Source organism: Electrona antarctica, assembly GCF_951216825.1.
Source record: "Electrona antarctica genome assembly, chromosome: 5".
Classification (NCBI taxonomy): domain Eukaryota; kingdom Metazoa; phylum Chordata; class Actinopteri; order Myctophiformes; family Myctophidae; genus Electrona; species Electrona antarctica.
This window is the reverse complement of record NC_136810.1, coordinates 17,585,609-17,603,765: the sequence shown is the minus strand read 5'-3', so window position 1 is coordinate 17,603,765 and position 18,157 is coordinate 17,585,609. Positions and strand designations below refer to the sequence as shown.

At 42.7% G+C, this 18,157-nt stretch overlaps 1 protein-coding gene across 3 annotated transcripts in view; it reads right to left on the bottom strand.

The window, feature by feature from the left end:
• Positions 1-18,157, bottom strand: part of cadps2 (Ca++-dependent secretion activator 2) — a 229,821-nt gene that overhangs the window by 174,528 nt on the left and 37,136 nt on the right. For all 3 annotated transcript variants that reach the window (XR_013790062.1, XM_079501503.1, XM_079501504.1), the window contains exon 2: positions 7,546-7,659. Coding sequence is in view for 2 of the 3 variants with exons in the window: in XM_079501503.1 (XP_079357629.1) it covers positions 7,546-7,659 (114 nt within the window). In the remaining variant the exon portion in view is untranslated. The remainder of the gene's footprint in view (positions 1-7,545; positions 7,660-18,157) is intronic.

The following is an 18,157-nucleotide window of genomic DNA, read 5'->3' as shown; positions in this document are numbered from 1 at the left end:
GAATGAAGAATCTAGTCTCTGACATTCCCAGACATTCACTGCAAAAAGTGCTGAAGGGACTTGTAAGACCTACCAAATTGTCAAATATTACATGAAAAAGAGGCAAACATTGTGAAAATAGACATGCTCACAAGTCAAACAAAAATTTTGTTTGACTTTGCTTCTCTATTGTATTTTCACAATCACTTGGAATTGTGAGCATTACATTTAAAGTAATGCCCACAATTCCAAGTGTCAGGGTGTGGGGTCCCCTGTTCAAATGTGATTATTTGGGGGGTGCAAAACACTTATTGCGCACGCACACACACACACTCTCTAAACGCCACTGTTTCGCACTCCTCCTCAGTAAGAATCCACTTTCATGCCACATTTAGGAGCCAGTACATCGGAGACCCATATCAAAGAAAACAGGCCCACACACAGAAGCCACTGTCACACAGAGAGCGAGAGAGAGAGCGAGAGAGAGAGCGAGAGAGCGAGAGATAGAGCGAGAGAGAGAGAGAGAAATACAGTACTGTAGACAAAAAGAGAGAAAGATTGAGAGAGAGAGAGTGAGTGTGAGGGGAAGGAGGAAAAGAAGACAAGATAGAAAAATAATTAAAATGAGAGAATGAGAAATTAACATGATGACAATGCTATTGGAGGATACAGTACAATGAAGAATAGCTGTCATGTCAATTTGGATGGTAAGGGTGATAAGTAATATGAGGGGGAGGTAAAAAGAACATCTTGTGTAGAGCCGGACCACTATTTTGACTTAAGTATTGTCTAGTTTGACCATGCTATAAATATGAACGTACATAGATATGCGTATGTACGTATGTACAGTACAGTGTGTATGTACATGTACAATTTGTATGTCGCCCAGCTCCGTATTTGGGCAAGAAGGACGTTATATTGATTGATGTCTTGAAGATGTTCACAAACTGCACACCTCGGCTTACATGCCACCAGTAAGCCGAGTCATCGTCGAATAGTTTGTTGCAGCAACAACCGTTCTTCATAAGATACACACACTCCAGTCGATCTCAAAGCACTGCTACTGCATGCTCACATCCCTGGGTCGAATCACCAGGAGGGTACTACCAAGCCACGTCCTAGAAATCCTCAAGTCAAACACCAAATGTGTCCACTCTTCTAGTATAACAGCATGGAACAGCCTTCCCCCCGCGGTTGTTGGAGACATCAAGTAGTGTTCATGCCTTTAACCCATTTAGGACTGACCTCAAAATTTAAAAAAAATCTTCTAAATCCTCCAGTTTTCTGAAATAAATATTTTCACGGTTTTTCAATAGCTAAATTATAACGTAATGTTTAAAACACCAAAAGTGTGACACAGGGAAGACACGCTGTTAGGCCCCATCTTGTTCATTTATCATTATATAGGCTCTTCACTAAATAATAAAATAATACGAATTTATGAAAGGTTTTGGCCTTTTGGCAGTTTAGAGACCAGGATTACTGCATGTTTTTTGTGAGGGTACCTACCCTAGGGGACACGGGGAGAACATGCAAACTCCACACAGAAAGGCCCTTTCGACAACCCCGCCTCGGGTATGGGCACTGATGACGCGGAGGAGAGGACACGCCGCCAGCGCCCACAGCGGGAATCGAACCCAGGACCTTCTAGCTGTGAGGCGACAGCGCTACTGACTGTGCCACCGTGCCCCCCGAAGCACTTTTTACTACTTTAATATTATATAACACACACACGTAAAGGGTGTTCAATTTATTTGCAAGGTCGTTGTGCTACGACCTTGTAGATCAGCTATTTTTGAATTGCCAAAGTAAAGAATTGTGCTTTTTTTTGCCAAAATATAAAATGACCCAGATGCTTTACCGGTTTTAATGGGTTAAGCCAATGGGTTAAGTTAGGTCAATGGTGTCCATCTGTATATGTATTCCAACAAAGGTTTTTGAGATTCATGCAAAAGCTTCACTTGAGGGCTAACTAACGACAATGCCTCTATTGAGAAGCTGTCAATCTTCAAATTAAAGCTGCAATCCGGAACTTGTTTTAAGTGAATACAATGTTATTTTGATCGCATCTGTCATACACAGATGCCCTTGTTTTGTTTATAATTCGTAGCCAAGTTGCAAATTACATTTCATGCCAGTCTTGTTTTGTTTGTTTTTTCATAGGCCTATGTGTGAATGCAGCTGAAGGTGAAGGAACTTTGTTGTTCGTTTTCACTGAGGTGTTTCTGTGTGCCAGCATGACATTAACTATACTGTAAGTAGCATAATGGCACACAGCAACACTATAGAGCGTCGCAGTCCCGCCTCCTACCCTGGACCAGGAAATGAAACCCAATGCATTATTCTCATAGACATTTCTTAAAGTATTTATTTAAAGACGGTTACGCCGCGGACAAAGCCAACTCGAGTCGTGACAACTCATGACAACACAAACAATATTTTGGACCAAACAAATAATTACAAAGAAGAAAAACAACAAAAAAAGTGTTGTAACCTGCCGTTTTTTTCTTCTATCTAATTATTTGTTTGGTCCAAAATATTGTTTGTGTTGTCATAAGTTGTCACGACTCGAGTTGGCTTTGTCCGCGGCGTAACCGTCTTTAAATAAATACTTTAAGAAATGTCTATGAGAATAATGCATTGGGTTTCATTTCCTGGTCCAGGGTAGGAGGCGGGACTGCGACGCTCTATAAACAGCCACATTAATGTTGTTACTGCACTTTCAGCTGTTTAATCAAAATGGCTGCTGTGAAACACTGAGCAGTGTTGCCAGATGTTGCGAGATAAATATGCAACATGGTCTATGAAAACAAGCGCAAAAATAGCAACTATGTAGGCCACATGAGCCATCTGAAAATATTTTACTACAACATATTTTCAAAAATAGCTTTGAAAAAAAAAGCTTGTTGACGGCAGACTGCTTGGCGAGCACTGGCGCTTTGGCATGGGGGATCAGATCAACATGGAATGAATTCTGTACTGGCCATATAAGGAGCATGTCTTGAGTGTACAGGGTTTGATGAGGTCAGATCAACATATGGAATGTCAGAACAGGTCAGCTCCATACAGTATATATTTACAAGCAACTTTACAGAAAAGCAAGCCCAAAGTCACTTATAAGAAGCAGACATGGCAACACTGACTGACTCACCTGCGCCAGAGGGATACGCATCATTCCTTACAATGGTTGTTGTACAAACCCTAAAGTTGTGACTATTTATTTCCCAGGAGAAGTATAGCTGAGATTGTAGGGGGGGAAAAAGATAAACAAAAAAAGTGATTGAGCGAGCAGAGATTATTTACTTCTGAGGGTGTCTCTTCTCCTTGCTTCATCTATTATCCATGCCACTGGGTAAGAACAAGCAAAGACATCACCAAACAGTGAGTAATGATCCAACCTGTGCTGCTGGATCCAACAGTAAGACTACACTATCAGTGGTTCTCAAAGTGGTGTAGTATCACAATCATTGTAACCACTATATCCATGGATATGTTGGCAACTAAACTAAAGCATGCACCCTGTGACCCTATACAACCTATCTTGGTATGACCCTCGACAGAACCCCGTCCTTCAAGGAACACCTTAAAGGGACGGCAGCTAATTGAAGTCCAGAAACAACAACCTGCTCTGCAAGCTCACTGGTGCAAAATGGGGGGGGCGGCAGCCTCCACACCGCGCACCTCAGCACTGTCATACTCTGCAGCACAATATTGTGCCCCCGTCTGGTCTAGGTCATCACACACACACACCAATTAGACACCCAGCTCAATACCACCATGAGAACCATAACCGGGGCGTCTTACTGGTACTAACGTTTCTCCCCACCGACTTCAAATTTGACACACACGTTCCACACCACCACAGTCAGGGAGTGCAGTGCCCATCCTTGAGTCGGTGGGATACAGAACCAGCACAAAAGCCTCTGGCAGGGCTCTGGACAGGGCCCACATTAGACGTTGATTAGATGTTTTGTTAGGGCACTAAATGATGACGTAAGGTATCATGAGGTTAAATGAATTAAAATAGCCAGATCTACACTCCTGTAGATCTGGCACAAGATTCTACATATGATATTAGTGCTGCCGGGTTGAAGCAACTGTTACATAATGACAAACAGTTCTAAAATATTTGTGATGTCTGTTATGTGAAGCAACGATAATTTTTTGCAATGTGCCTAAGAAAGACGCTCCCTCTGGGACAATAAACGTCTCTGTCGGTCTCTCCCTCACCCTCTCCCCCTCCCTCTCTCTCTCAGCACAGACAGTCTGGCGATCTGAGACATGACGCATTGCCATTAAACTGAACAAGAGAGTCAATTAAACACCCTTCACCTCTCACAGGGCTGGCTGATCGATGAACGATTCAATTCCTACTTTTCCACCGAGCGAGGTGATGGTGTGTAGAGGAGATGACTAGATATTTCACCGATATTGATGCAATAATAATGTGATCGTTAATGAAAAAAATAAGAATAATATGTATATTATTCAGAGGTTCATCGTTGGCATCCAGGGAGTGTGTGTGCAAAGTTTGGCATCGACCGGGTTAACGGTGCCGGAGATTAGCTGTGGACTGTGATGCTTATTAACTTCACACCACCGTGAACACGCACTCCTCCTACATCTTCATATATCACGCAGGATCCACAGCTTATTTCACACGTTGCCTTCCACCACTTCCGCCATCTACAGCCCAGGTAAACAATTCCAGGTAAACAATTCCAGCTACTTTCACAACGCGTGTGTGTGTGCACGCGTTGTGAAAGTAGCTGGAATTGTTTACCTGGAATTGTGCGCGTGCGTGCGTGCGTGCGTGCGTGCGTGCTCTTGCGTGCCAAGTTAAAATGAACGGCAATTAACAATATTTATGGGGAGGCAATATCTCACAAGGGGTAAGGACTAGTAATAATAATAGAGAATAAATCAAGCTTTAAAAAGAAATGAAAGGCAGCAGTGATTAGGAAAGAAATTATGTTTAGTTAGCTCGTGGAGTTTTACAATGTTCACTTTGTAGTTTATCATTTGTAATTTTCTGATTGAAAACCAAAATCTAATATCATTTATAGAAGGTATGAAGACTGAAATCTTCAATTATTTTTGTCTTTTGTAATGGCAAAATTACATTGTATTTATGTTTTTTTTTTATTATATATATCTTTTAACCCATGATTTTGTAACCCATTTTTCACCCGTGTGTCAATTATCTAATGTGATCCTGGGCTCTACACGCCCTCCGCCAGCCTAGTCCCCATGGGGGACATATGGGGAGAGCAACGGACTTGAACTCATGCTTCCTTCATGCCCGAGTGTCCAAGTTGCTCCTTTACACCTGACAGGGGGGAGTTTCCCTGGTTGGACGTATCGCATGGAAGGAACACGTTATTCCAACCAGTTCCTTTCCCCTCCATCAGGCTGGCCAGGGGGAGGCAGTTTAGAGACCAGGATTACTGCATGTTTTTTGTGAGGGTACCTACCCTAGGTAAGCAAACTCCACACAGAAAGCCAACCTCGCCTCAGGTATGGGCACTGATGACGCGGAGGAGGAAACACGCCGCCAGCACCCACAGCGTCCCGAGCGGGAACCGAACCCAGGACCTTCTAGCTGTGAGGCGACAGCACTACCAACTGTGCCACCGTGCCCCCTGTATTTATATTTTTTTGCGGCTTACGCCTTTTATTGGTTTTTGAAGGGACAGACAGTAGGCTGACAGGAAACGGGAGAGAGATGGGGGAAGACATGCAGTAAAGGCCGTGTCGGGCTCGGGAGTCGAACCCGCGGCACACTGCGACTGGATTACCAGTCGGGTGCCCAGACGGTTACGCCACCGCCTGGGCTGTATTTATGTTTTAATTTGATTGTATGAGTGTTCGGACCCCAGGAAGAGTAGTCTTCACTGTAGGGACTAATAGGGATCCGTAATAAACAATAAACCCCTCTTTGAGAACCACTGCTGTATCGCGTACTTAATACATTGTTGTACGATGTGTGGCATGATGAAAATAGCCGATCTACAAGCTCACATCACACCGTGAAGCGTGAGGTTTGTGAGACTGGTGTATGACTTAGGGGGTTTCACAGAATCGGAAGTCGACTATTTGTCAATATCAAAACCATCATCCAATCCAATTATCCTATTATTTGTATTATACTAATTAGATAGGCTGTACAATAGTTAACCCTCTCAATGGTTGTTACTTGAAGGCTTGCGTTTTAGTGAGAAATCCAGAGAATTGCTAGGTTGTTGGTTTTTTTTTTTTTTTTAAATGTTTCATTATCACCCGTACATATTCGGCTATTCGAATTATACTAAAAATCTGTATTTGTGAATGCTAAGTATAAATGGGGCGTAAAGCTACACAATGTAACCTTTCTAGTGAATACGTTATTTTTAAGTATATTATGGTAGTTTGCCGGAAGGTTAAAAAGTCAATATTTCCCTTGAGGAAGCATTCATGCTTCCTCATCGGCTCAGTGGTAAAATGTCAGCATTTAGGCACAGGGGACCCGGGTTTGAATCCCTGGTAGGACATGAAAGTTGCAGTGTGCAGCTTTGAGGCACATACTTCAATGGGAGGCTCTCCTCTTCTCTCACACTTGCAACTGAAGAATGAAGCTGCAGCTAAGCAGCGATAAGATCTCCATCTCAGAACATGACAATATGGGCTTCAGCACAGGAGGCAAGACCAAATGAAAGACGGAAGAGATAGAGGGACAGCAGAGGGGAGGTGGTCCTGAGTGCTAGCTGGTTAACATATTAAGACCCAAGATTAAAGAAAATGTCTAAATCCTATTGTTCCCATGTTGCTATATCAAACTTTTTCATGTCAAGGAGAATGCAAAATTGTATGTATTTGGCCACACACACAATCTCAAAAAACATTTTGTTCCAGGGACTTTGTTCCAGCAAGAAATTTGAGTTCAAATGTTTTCACAGCTTTTCAAAAACAGCAGTTCTACAAGCTCATAGTGAGCTTCTATATTTGCTACAGTATATTAACTAGTGTGTGGTTAACTACCTTGGAACCCCCCCTCCTCCATCACAGAGGGATGTGGAGGTGTACACATTGGTAGCACACTGCTGAGATTAAAGTATTTAGCAGTAGAAATTTTCATGTAGGTGACATTTTTACCTCATTCTGATACAATATTGTGTCGCTTTATATCACCACGTAATAATTGTGCTCCAAGCGAATGTACTCATGACACAAAGAGAAGTTCGAAATATATTTTCAGGCAAACTAATGACTAAAAGACACCTGGACCGTTGATGAGTGACTCACTAGTGACTCAGAACTTAAAGTCAGTCAGTCACCTTCGAATTCATAAGGCTGTACCCACTGTTGCGTTCCAGCCAAAAACATGGAAGATCAACACCTGTAGTATTGGGGAAGGTACAGATTAGAAAGACCCAGGTAGTGAGAACAGATGAAGGGGACTCTGGGCGAGGTTGTGATCATTGTGAGCCTGGCTGCACACACACACTCTCTCCATGCGGCCTCGTGAGTCATTTTGTGGAGGAAGAGGAAGGGTCTGGTTGTGTGTAGATAAAGAGACACTGGACTTGCCTCATAGTAGCTCCGCACGGCGTTGCAGAAAGCTTCGTCGGCCACAATCTGAGTCTCCCCGTTCAGGAAGGCCCCGAAGCGCCCCGTCACAGCCTGCAGCTGCTGCTTATTCACCTGTGAGGACAGAAGAAGCAACAAAGGATTAGGCCTGTCACAATTATTACATAATCGTCTCATCGCAATTATTCTTGTATTCGGAAATTGTTTCCATGTTGAAAAATGTCCATACATTTTCAAGCATTTTCCAAAAATAGCAGAAACAGCTGATCAACAAGCAACACGTCACTTTGTGAAGTGTTGTCAAGCCAAACTGATTTTTTAATTCTATTCATGTTCCAATGTCCGACGCCAAAAAAAACAATGAAATCGTTAACCCTTACAGCGCTAGCATTTATTGAAAAATTAGGATCTAATCCAGGCCAGCATTTGTTTCATTTGAGCTCTTATTTTGAAAAGTTTAACAGGTCCCGTTCAACTGTTGTTTACAATATGGGTCCATGCCAGTGCACTTGGGGGCTCCTCATCGCCGGCTCTGTGCCGTCAAAGAAACGCTGTTTTGACCAAATGCCATCTGGGACAAGGAATAGGAGATCCTGGCGATTGAAAGAAACGGATAGAATGGATTATTATGGCGACGACGATCTAAGATGGACGATCCAGTGTTGTGCTAACAACATAGCTAGCTAACCGGCTAACGTAAGTAGCATTATGGCTCGATCGATCGAATGCACTATAAAAGCGCAATTGCCATTAATCAACGGCAATAGCGCTGAAAGTATTAGTTGCAATTATTTGTGTGAAAAGTAATCGTCAGCTTAAATTTGTAATCGTGACAGCCTTATGGAGGATGGGAGCGTGAAGGACAAGAGGAAGGAGGGAAGAATAAGAGAGAAAGCAGAAAGGAATGAAGCGGAGTGGAGTGGGTAGAAAGCGGCGGGTGGAGAGAAACGGAGGATGAGGGAGTGAGAGAGAGAGAGCAAAGCTTGATGAGGAGAGGTGAAATGAGGCAAAGGGAGCGCAGATTGAAATGGAAGAAAAGCAGGTAGCAAAGATAAGTGAGGAAGGCAGAGAGTTGAGGTAGCAAAGAAAGGAACACGCAATTAAATTCCATGTGAAGAATGTTCAAGTCGTATCTTACACTACTGTCTCGTGTGAAATACATACACGTTATATCATCTGTCCAAATCTGTTACTTTTCAGGATTCAAATTCAAAAACGGCAAAAGTAGCAGATCCGGCCTGGGCTGGCTTAGCGGTCCAGGCACCATGGCTGGTAATCCAGCCGGCAGCCAGGAGTCCCGATCCCGACGAACTTTGCTGTGTGAGTCCCAATGTTTGTAAACAAATAATTGGTCTATAGAGCTGACTGATTTGTTTGTGCCTGATACCATGGCGAGTCTGGCGACCTGGAGGTCAAGATTCAATGTATACCCTGAGCAAGCCGGAAGGCTCTATTACAGTAGCTCAATGGCAAAACATAACACGAAGGAAACCAGCTTAAGATCCAGGGTAGAAGAGAAAAGCTAGTACAGTACATAGTTTAGCTTTAAGTATCTGACTTAGTACTCAGTAGGCAAAATATTCAAGCAGAAAATAACTGCCTGGGGAAGCCAGTCATATTAGTTACAAATGTAACAGAGACTGAAATGAGCTTTCACTTCAGTAGCTGCTGAGCCATTATGCATGTTATGCATAATGCATTACACAACAATGTTACTATTAAACTATGTTAAACAAAATAACAGAGATGACACACAGTTACATCATGTTTTATCATTCCTAATTCAATTAGATTTAGTACAGAACACAGATTCTGTACAAACATGGGGCTGAATTTAGTACAGTAGTAATGGCATTTGTTTCCCTCTTTTTGTTGGAGGGTCTCAAAAAGGTCTCAAATTTCTACTTGACTTCACTGACACAGCCAACCATCGCCATGTACTGCAGTGCACATGGCTATACAGTAACATCACAATCACACAATGAGTCTGACCGTGTTTAGTTTACTGTGTGAGAATGTAGCTGCAAGCTTATTCCCCTTCAATTCAACCACCTCCTTCTGTTTAGTTGAATAACTCAAAACAGGGTCAAACAATTACAATAATTTCATGGACACTCACTGTGTGAATGTGGCCGACAGGATAAACACGAGCTTCAGAACCAATGTTTTTTTTTCCAGTTATGTCTTTAACCCATTACAATCGGGAAAGTATCGGTGTCATTTTAGATTAGAACCTCTTAAAACCTCTCAACTCCATTGGACCCTCAAACTGTCTGCTTAAAGCAGTTAACTCCACCATCTCTCCCCCTCTCATGCAATTTGACGAAATATATAGTCACGATACCAACTTTGATGAGGTTGTAAAAAATATATCATTTTCTTCATTCAAAGTATATTTTTCCATTTCCTGAAAAATGAACATTTTGGAGTTAGGTGGTTTCTTTATGGGGAAGTTTGAAGAAGATTTTGTTTACAATAATAATCCTTTTTCTACTCCCATTTTGGGCGGGAACCCCTTTTGGTGTTAGCATTATGTTATGCTTTAGCTATTGAAAAATAGCAGATCTACAAGCTCATAGCGCGCCACCGAGTGGCGCGCTACGAGCTTGTAGGTCTGCTATTTTTGAAAAATCGAAGAACGACTGACATAGAAACATAGCTTTTTCAGAAAACTGTCAGGATGTAGAAGACATTTTTAGAATCTGATCTCAGGTCAAAATGGTTGGGTTAAAATGTTGGTTCAGGTTTATAGACAACGTGTTCTGTATCTTCAGTGGTTCTCAAGAACAGTTACATAAACAGCAGAATGCCCACAATCAAGTTCACCTTGGAGCACAGCCAGTCTCTTTTTTAGATGTTGTGGTTAATAAGTCTGATCATTTATTATCTATTAGAGTTTATAGGAAAAAAAACCGATTGCAACAGTTTTCTGGACTTTTCCAGCTATCATCCGCCTGGCCACAAAAAAGGCTTACCGTAAACCACCGGTTTCTAAAGTTTCTAATAGGATTGTCTGTGCAACCACTTCCTCGCCACTCTCAAGAGACATTAGACAAAGTATACAGAAACACTGGCACATCCTGTCCAGTGATCCCAGTATAGGTCATGTGTTTAGAGACACACCTGTGTTCGCCCACAAGAGGGCTAAGAATCTGAGGGACACACTGGTTAGAGCAGATCTATATAGCCCACTAAAACATTTCCTAGTGTCAACACTTCCCTCTGGTAATTTCCCCTGTTGCAATTGTATACACTGTAATGCAATGATTAAGAGTGAGTCATTTTTTCATCTACACTGTACATTCAGGAAAAAAACATGCAGTTCAAGGCAGGATTTCATGCAAAACCAAATGTGTGGTATACCTTTTGAAATGCCCTTGTGAGGAAAACTATCAAAACCAGGTTCTCAGAGCATTAAAGTTCCATTCGGAATAATGATGAGAAATCTTCTGTTGCAAGACATTTTAATGCTGTGGGTCATGCAGTCAGCACTTTGAGGTTCCAGGGGATTGAAGTTGTGAACCCCTTAAAAAGAGGGGATGATAGGGACAGAGCGTCACTCCAGAGGGAGGCCTATTGGATTCATACACTCCAGACCCCAAGGGTCTTAATGAGGAGCTGTTATTGGGCTGCTTCCTTTAGAGTTCAGCCATAGTCAGCCACATTGGCTTATACAATTTGGTATTTTCAAATTCTAATTATTGTATGGTTTAAAAGTTCTGAAATGAGAACGATACGATCTGGATTCCAAAGGTCTCCTTCCTTTATCTATATTTAATGTTTTCTATTTATCTATTGTCTTTATACATTTCTAATGAGTTTATTATGTAAAGACTCATTGTGTGAGTTTATCACTGTCTGTTTGGTCTATTAACTTTCCAGGCACTTTAGGGGCCGGCCCCATATTCAGTATGATAGCTCATTGGGATGTATTCATATTTTACCATTTACTTGTTTATTTGTGCTCACATGATTTGTATCCTGTCTTGGTACCATAAATAGTCATTTGATTGTATCTCATACATACATACCACACCACACTTGTCACAACACTGAGGAAGGCCAACCAGGCCGAAACGCGTACGTTGTCCACTCTCGTCAGAGGTAAATAAATTCATGTGATAAGGACATGAGTGCTGGCATATTCTTTATTTCATTGGGTTTCTCCCAGCCAGACAGCAGTCGTCTGATAGACACCTCATACTAGACGGTGAGGTGAAGAGAAACCTGAAGGACGTCTGAAGAGCTGTGATTTGTGTCCAAAATGTCCCTGAGGTGAAGTGCTGTGCAACTTCCATCAGAGCTACACCCTTGAGCAGAAAGTGAATGAGACCGTTTCCTATCTTGAATCGATCCATCTTTACATTCTGAGGATGTCCATGATTTCATGGTTTATCCATGGTTTCCATGGGGGTTTTTTTATGAAAAAACAAAACAATGTACATGGTTCCATACGAAGCAGCAACTTTCCCCATAGACCTGTTCAATATTGTGGTATATAGGCCAAAGAACTGTGCTCCATAAATACACAAATGAGCCTGGCGGTTTGACACACATGGATATGAAGCACACAGTATTCAGCACTGGTGGGTCGGGAGTCGGACTCGGGACCAATTTGTGGGTCGTGGACACATTTTTATGGGTCCCTTAAAGGACAACTTTATTTTTTTTCAACCAAGGTTCATGTTTTAGGATGTTATTAGAGAAACTAAAAGATGTGTTGTTTTTTTCATTTGTAGATTTGAATTATTACAAATTAAAATCATACATGAACTACTTAAGCCCTATTTAAATGTTGGCTATTTGACAATAACCAATCTACAAGCTCACAACGTGGCGCACTGTGACGTGCTGTGAGCTTGTAGACCTGCTAACTTTCAAAATATTTTAATAAATGTACATAATGATACCTTGTGAAATGGGACATTTCGCAGTACTTATGCCAATACTTTGTCTTTTTCTTTGTCTTTTACGCAAGTAAAATTTGATTCCGGGACTTACTAAAACGAGTATTACAACATACTTTCTTAGTTTTACTGGCTAGTAAAATAAAATAGTACTTTGAACACAGTAAAAAAAACAACAAGAAAAATGCCCTGGAAACCTAAGCTAATAGAGCCTGTCTGCTTGCCAACACTTGTCGCTCAGAGCATAAATTGGCCTTTACTCTGTTGTTCCTCATCCAAGTAAAGATGATGAACACAAAGACAGAGTGTGACTGACTGGTATGAACCACACTATAGATATTAGACAGCTAAAGATTGATAGCTGTCGACATGTGTTCCATCATCACCTCTGACAGAATTCTGCAAAAGAAACAAGCAACCAGGTCTACAAAAACAAGGTCCAAAAGAAGATCACAGATTACAATGCTAAAGTTCTGGGATGCTAAATTTCAAGGGGCAATGTAAAAAAAGAAAATCAGACCCGTCTGAAGTGAGCGGCACTGTACTGTACAAGCCCTCCTCCCTGGCCTGTGTGTTAGGCTGTCAACAGTGACACTTGGTGGTGAACAAACACTAAACGTTATTTTCACACACACACACACACACACACACACACACACACACACACACACACACACACACACACACACACACACACACACACACACACACACACACACACACACACACACACACACACACACACACACACACACACACACACACACACACACACACACACACACACACACACACACACACACACACACACACACACACACACACACACACACACACACACACACACACACACACACACACACACACACACACACACACACACACACACACACACACACACACACACACGATTGAATGGGTTGGTTAAACTAGCTCTTAAAGTCATCATGAGTCTCTCTAGGTGTTCCTGCATAACTTCCGCGTATGATCATGATGTTGATGCCATGCACATACCCTCTACACTAGTCTAGAAAGTACACGTGGAAGTGACTTCCAGACAGATTGAAATTCATGGAGCATCAAAGTACAGATGAAAGTATTCAAGTGGAGTCAGTCAGTCAGTCTGCACTATGCACCGTGCTGTGCTGTGCTGTGCACATCCTCCTTGCTCTGTATCCTAGCCAACCATTATGAAAGGGAGGCAGAGGTCTTAAAGGTTTGCATTGTTCAGAATAAAGATGAGAGAGCATCTCACAGATAATAACCATAATAATACCATAAGAAACTGGCTGAGAGTTTTGCTATTGTTCCGTCTGACCCACTCCAAATAAAACATAAGCTCTCCTCTGATAACACCCGTCCCACACATTCACTCGCACGCACGCACACATGCACGCACGCATGCCATGCACGCACACACGCACGCACATGTGTTAAGAGCTCATCGACTTGAAATATTTTATCTGGCAGGTTTTCACCATCTTTGACTGCACCCTGAACTTAGTAAAACGAGGTGCTTGGCTACCCGCCACAGGGATATTTGGAACAAAATTATTTTCCTATACTTCAGGCTAGTATAATTGCAGCCCAATAAGTTGCTATGTTATTAGTCAGCATCACTTCATCGTTTTTTTTATATTCCATCATAAAAATCTACTTGCAGCTTGCCGATATTATGTCACTATTTTCTCTTTTTTTTTGGGGGGGGGGGGGGGGGGGGTGCTAGATAAGGGTGTGTTCGGATATTTGGTTATCCCATCAAAATGCGCTCAGTTCTGTCTTTTTATTTTGATCATTCATTTGAATTAATTAATTTGATATTTGAAATACATTTAAAAACATGTCGGGTACACGTACCGCTGGGAACACACCTAGTGCTAGAGAACATCAGGATAATGTCACCCTCTGAGGGGCAGAGGTGGACATCAACCACGCCTAGTGCTAGAGAACATCAGGATAATGTCACCCTCTGAGGGGCAGAGGTGGACATCAACCACGCCTAGTGCTAGAGAACATCAGGATAATGTCACCCTCTGTGGGGCAGAGGTGGACATCAACCACGCCTAGTGCTAGAGAACATCAGGATAATGTCACCTGAGGGGCAGAGGTGGACATCAACCACGCCTAGTGCTAGAGAACATCAGGATAATGTCACCTGAGGGGCAGAGGTGGACATCAACCACGCCTAGTGCTAGAGAACATCAGGATAATGTCACCCTCTGAGGGGCAGAGGTGGACATCAACCACGCCTAGTGCTAGAGAACATCAGGATAATGTCACCTGAGGGGCAGAGGTGGACATCAACCACACCTAGTGCTAGAGAACATCAGGATAATGTCACCTGAGGGGCAGAGGTGGACATCAACCACACCTAGTGCTAGAGAACATCAGGATAATGTCACCCTCTGAGGGGCAGAGGTGGACATCAACCACACCTAGTGCTAGAGAACATCAGGATAATGTCACCCTCTGAGGGGCAGAGGTGGACATCAACCACGCCTAGTGCTAGAGAACATCAGGATAATGTCACCTGAGGGGCAGAGGTGGACATCAACCACGCCTAGTGCTAGAGAACATCAGGATAATGTCACCTGAGGGGCAGAGGTGGACATCAACCACGCAGGACCGGCAGAAGGTTAACGCTCATTAGACCCAGGTACAATTCTCTCCTTTAAGCTGCACATATTTTACCCAAGAACCCAACAGTCCGTCCCTGACTCGGCTCTCGCTGCATGCATGATATGCACGTGCATCTCCTCCACATGCTTGTGTTGAGTGCGTGGGCTGAGATGTCACACTTCATCAGCACATCACAGACTTATGGCTAAGTGGGCAGACGGGGCTGCCGCTGCCAGCTGCTGCCGTCCCCTCCCCTCCGTCCCCTCCTCTCCATCCCCTCCTCATCATATAGCCACTGAATGAATGCTGCGATGCAGCCGACTCTCAACTCTGGTCATTATGGTTCAATCAATGTATAACGCAAGGTATAATATACATTTGTTTACGTTAGGCCTGTCACAATTATTACATGATCGTCTCATCTCATTCTCAATAGTTGTCATAATTGTTTCCATGTTGAAACATTCCCATATGTTAAAAAAAGCTGAAATAGCAGATATATAAGCTTTCCGTGACGCATTGTAAGCTTGTAGATGAGCTATTTCCGCTATTTTTGAGCGGTGCAACCACTCCTATACGGAGCTTTGTGTGTTTCTGGCTGTGTTCGAGCACGAAAATAGCATTTGGTTGGTTTTCATCAAATGTCACTGTTGTGCAGCCAGCCACACACACACACACACACACACACACACACGCGCTATTTTCAGCATGCAACTAATTGTAAAATGACTTATATTGGATCTCTTGTCAACTAGTCCCTTCCTAACATTTTAGTCTAGTTTTTATTTGTTGACAAAATTGTCAGTATATTTAGTCTTAGTTTTAGCTTACTTTGTATTTAGTTTCCATTTAGTTGTCGTCAGTGGAAAAAGGTAGTCAACGAACATTTTTCGTCGTAGTCGACGAAATCAACACTGCTGGTAAAGTAGGTGGATCACCGTGGATTTGGAAAGAGCAACCATGAAGGCATCAGATGCAGTTACGCTAAATGACTGAATGAGGTTGTCTGTCAAGGTACTCCCACCCACTATGTACTGTATGCTGGTGTCATGGGCTGAAGTCCAGACTGATGTCGTGGGGAAGGTTTGTGATCCCTCGTGATAAGTCCGACAATGCCAGACTAACGAGGGACTATACAGCAAAGGATAATTAGTAGAATGACAAAAACTAAAATCCAATTACAATGCAGCTCCATTGACGAAGATGGATCTGTATTTTCGCAGGGCGTTGCTGAAAATAAGCACCTGCTGTGCTCAGCTACTTCCCTGGGTAAATAATGGATAAAAAATAATAATAATAATCTCTATTAGTCATGAAGAGAAAACGATAAAAAAGAAAAAAAAGAAATAAACTTTTCCATCAAACCAAGAAACATTATCTTCTGGAGGTTAATGAAGAAATGCTGTCTGTAAACACGATGTGCCACAACAAAAGTGAGATAAACATTTAACTGATCCAAAATTAGAACAATGTAGTTAATGGCATTATATCCTTGAACACACATACTTTGTAATGACTTCTCCCCAGTCCGAGAATATGACATCTCCTGTCATCGCCATGGCAACACCCATTCCGGAGCATGCTAAATGATGACAGCTTCCAATGTTGACACCGAAACATTTACAATCATGACAAAGACTGACCACACACACACGCACACACCCACACACCCCCACACTTTGGCTGCTACAAATTGTTGTGACAATAAACATTTCCAATCATGACTAAGACTGACCACACACACACACACAGTCACACACACACACACACACACACACACACACTATCTCTCTCTCTCTCTATTTGGCTGCACTAGTCATCCTCCATCTCAAGCTGGAATGAAATAAAACAATATTTCAACCAGCGCTGCATGCATGTCTTCATCAGGACAGCTAAATCAACAGCTGTGATCAAATTAGAGATAGGTAGGTGCATTGCCTCCAATGAGTTGGTCGGTGTGAGCTTGCCATCATTGGTGTGTGAATGTGGGAAGTGAGGACGCTGGCGTCGACTGTTCGCCGCTTCACCTCCCAATGTATGAATGAATGAACCATTGTAAAGCACTTTGAGCACTTGGAAAAGCGATGCAATTCATAAATAAATAAATAAATAGCACTGATAGATGGCTAAACAGGTTCTGCAAAACTAAACCAATTTAGTTTTGCAGAACTTGCACTTTTTAATACTTTCCATTGGTTCAATATTTGTTTTACCAATACACAGATATAAAGGGTGTTCAATAGAAATGATTCATGCAAAAAAACAAAATCCTCAAAAATGTACTTAGGTGGTTTCTTCCAGACAGCAACGAAGAAACGGTATGTCAGTTGGTCACGCCCCATATATGGTCATGCCTCGTGACATCACGGGATGTCATCAATATTAAGCCCATATATGGAGATCCCTGATGTCATCAATATTGGCCAGCAACTCTACATCTCACCTCAAACCCTTAGATCTCTATATATGGAGCTGACCTGTTCTGACATTCCATATGTTGATCCTTCCCCATCATGCTTCCTCTTCAATGTCTCCCTTTTGACTGATACCTGTCCATTTAAACTCTAGACGGACCTGCCCCAAAGTGATTAGCCCGGCAGCCGGTGAAAACTAGAGTTCTCAACAGGTCCGAAAATTAAGACCAGTCGCCTACCTGGGCCCTCATCAAACCCTGTACACATAAGACACTGCCCCCGCTGCCACCCTTAGATCTCCATATATGGAGCTGACCTGTTCTGACATTCCATATGTTGATCTGACCTCATCAAACCCTGTACACTCAAGACATGCTCCTTATATGGCCAGTACAGAATTCATTCCATATGTTGATCTGACCCCCCATGCCAAAGCACCAGCGCTCGCCCAGCAGTCTGCTGTCACCCAGGCGGATATGTTGATCTGACCCCCCATTTTAAAGAGCCAGCGCTCGCCCAGCAGTCTGCTGTCACCCAGGCGGATATGTTGATCTGACCCCCCATTCCAAAGCGCCAGCGCTCGCCCAGCAGTCTGCTGTCAACTATAGGCGGATGCGTGGTCGCTTCTCGCCCTCAGGCGGCTTACTGGTATAATGTAAATGTGTAATGTAA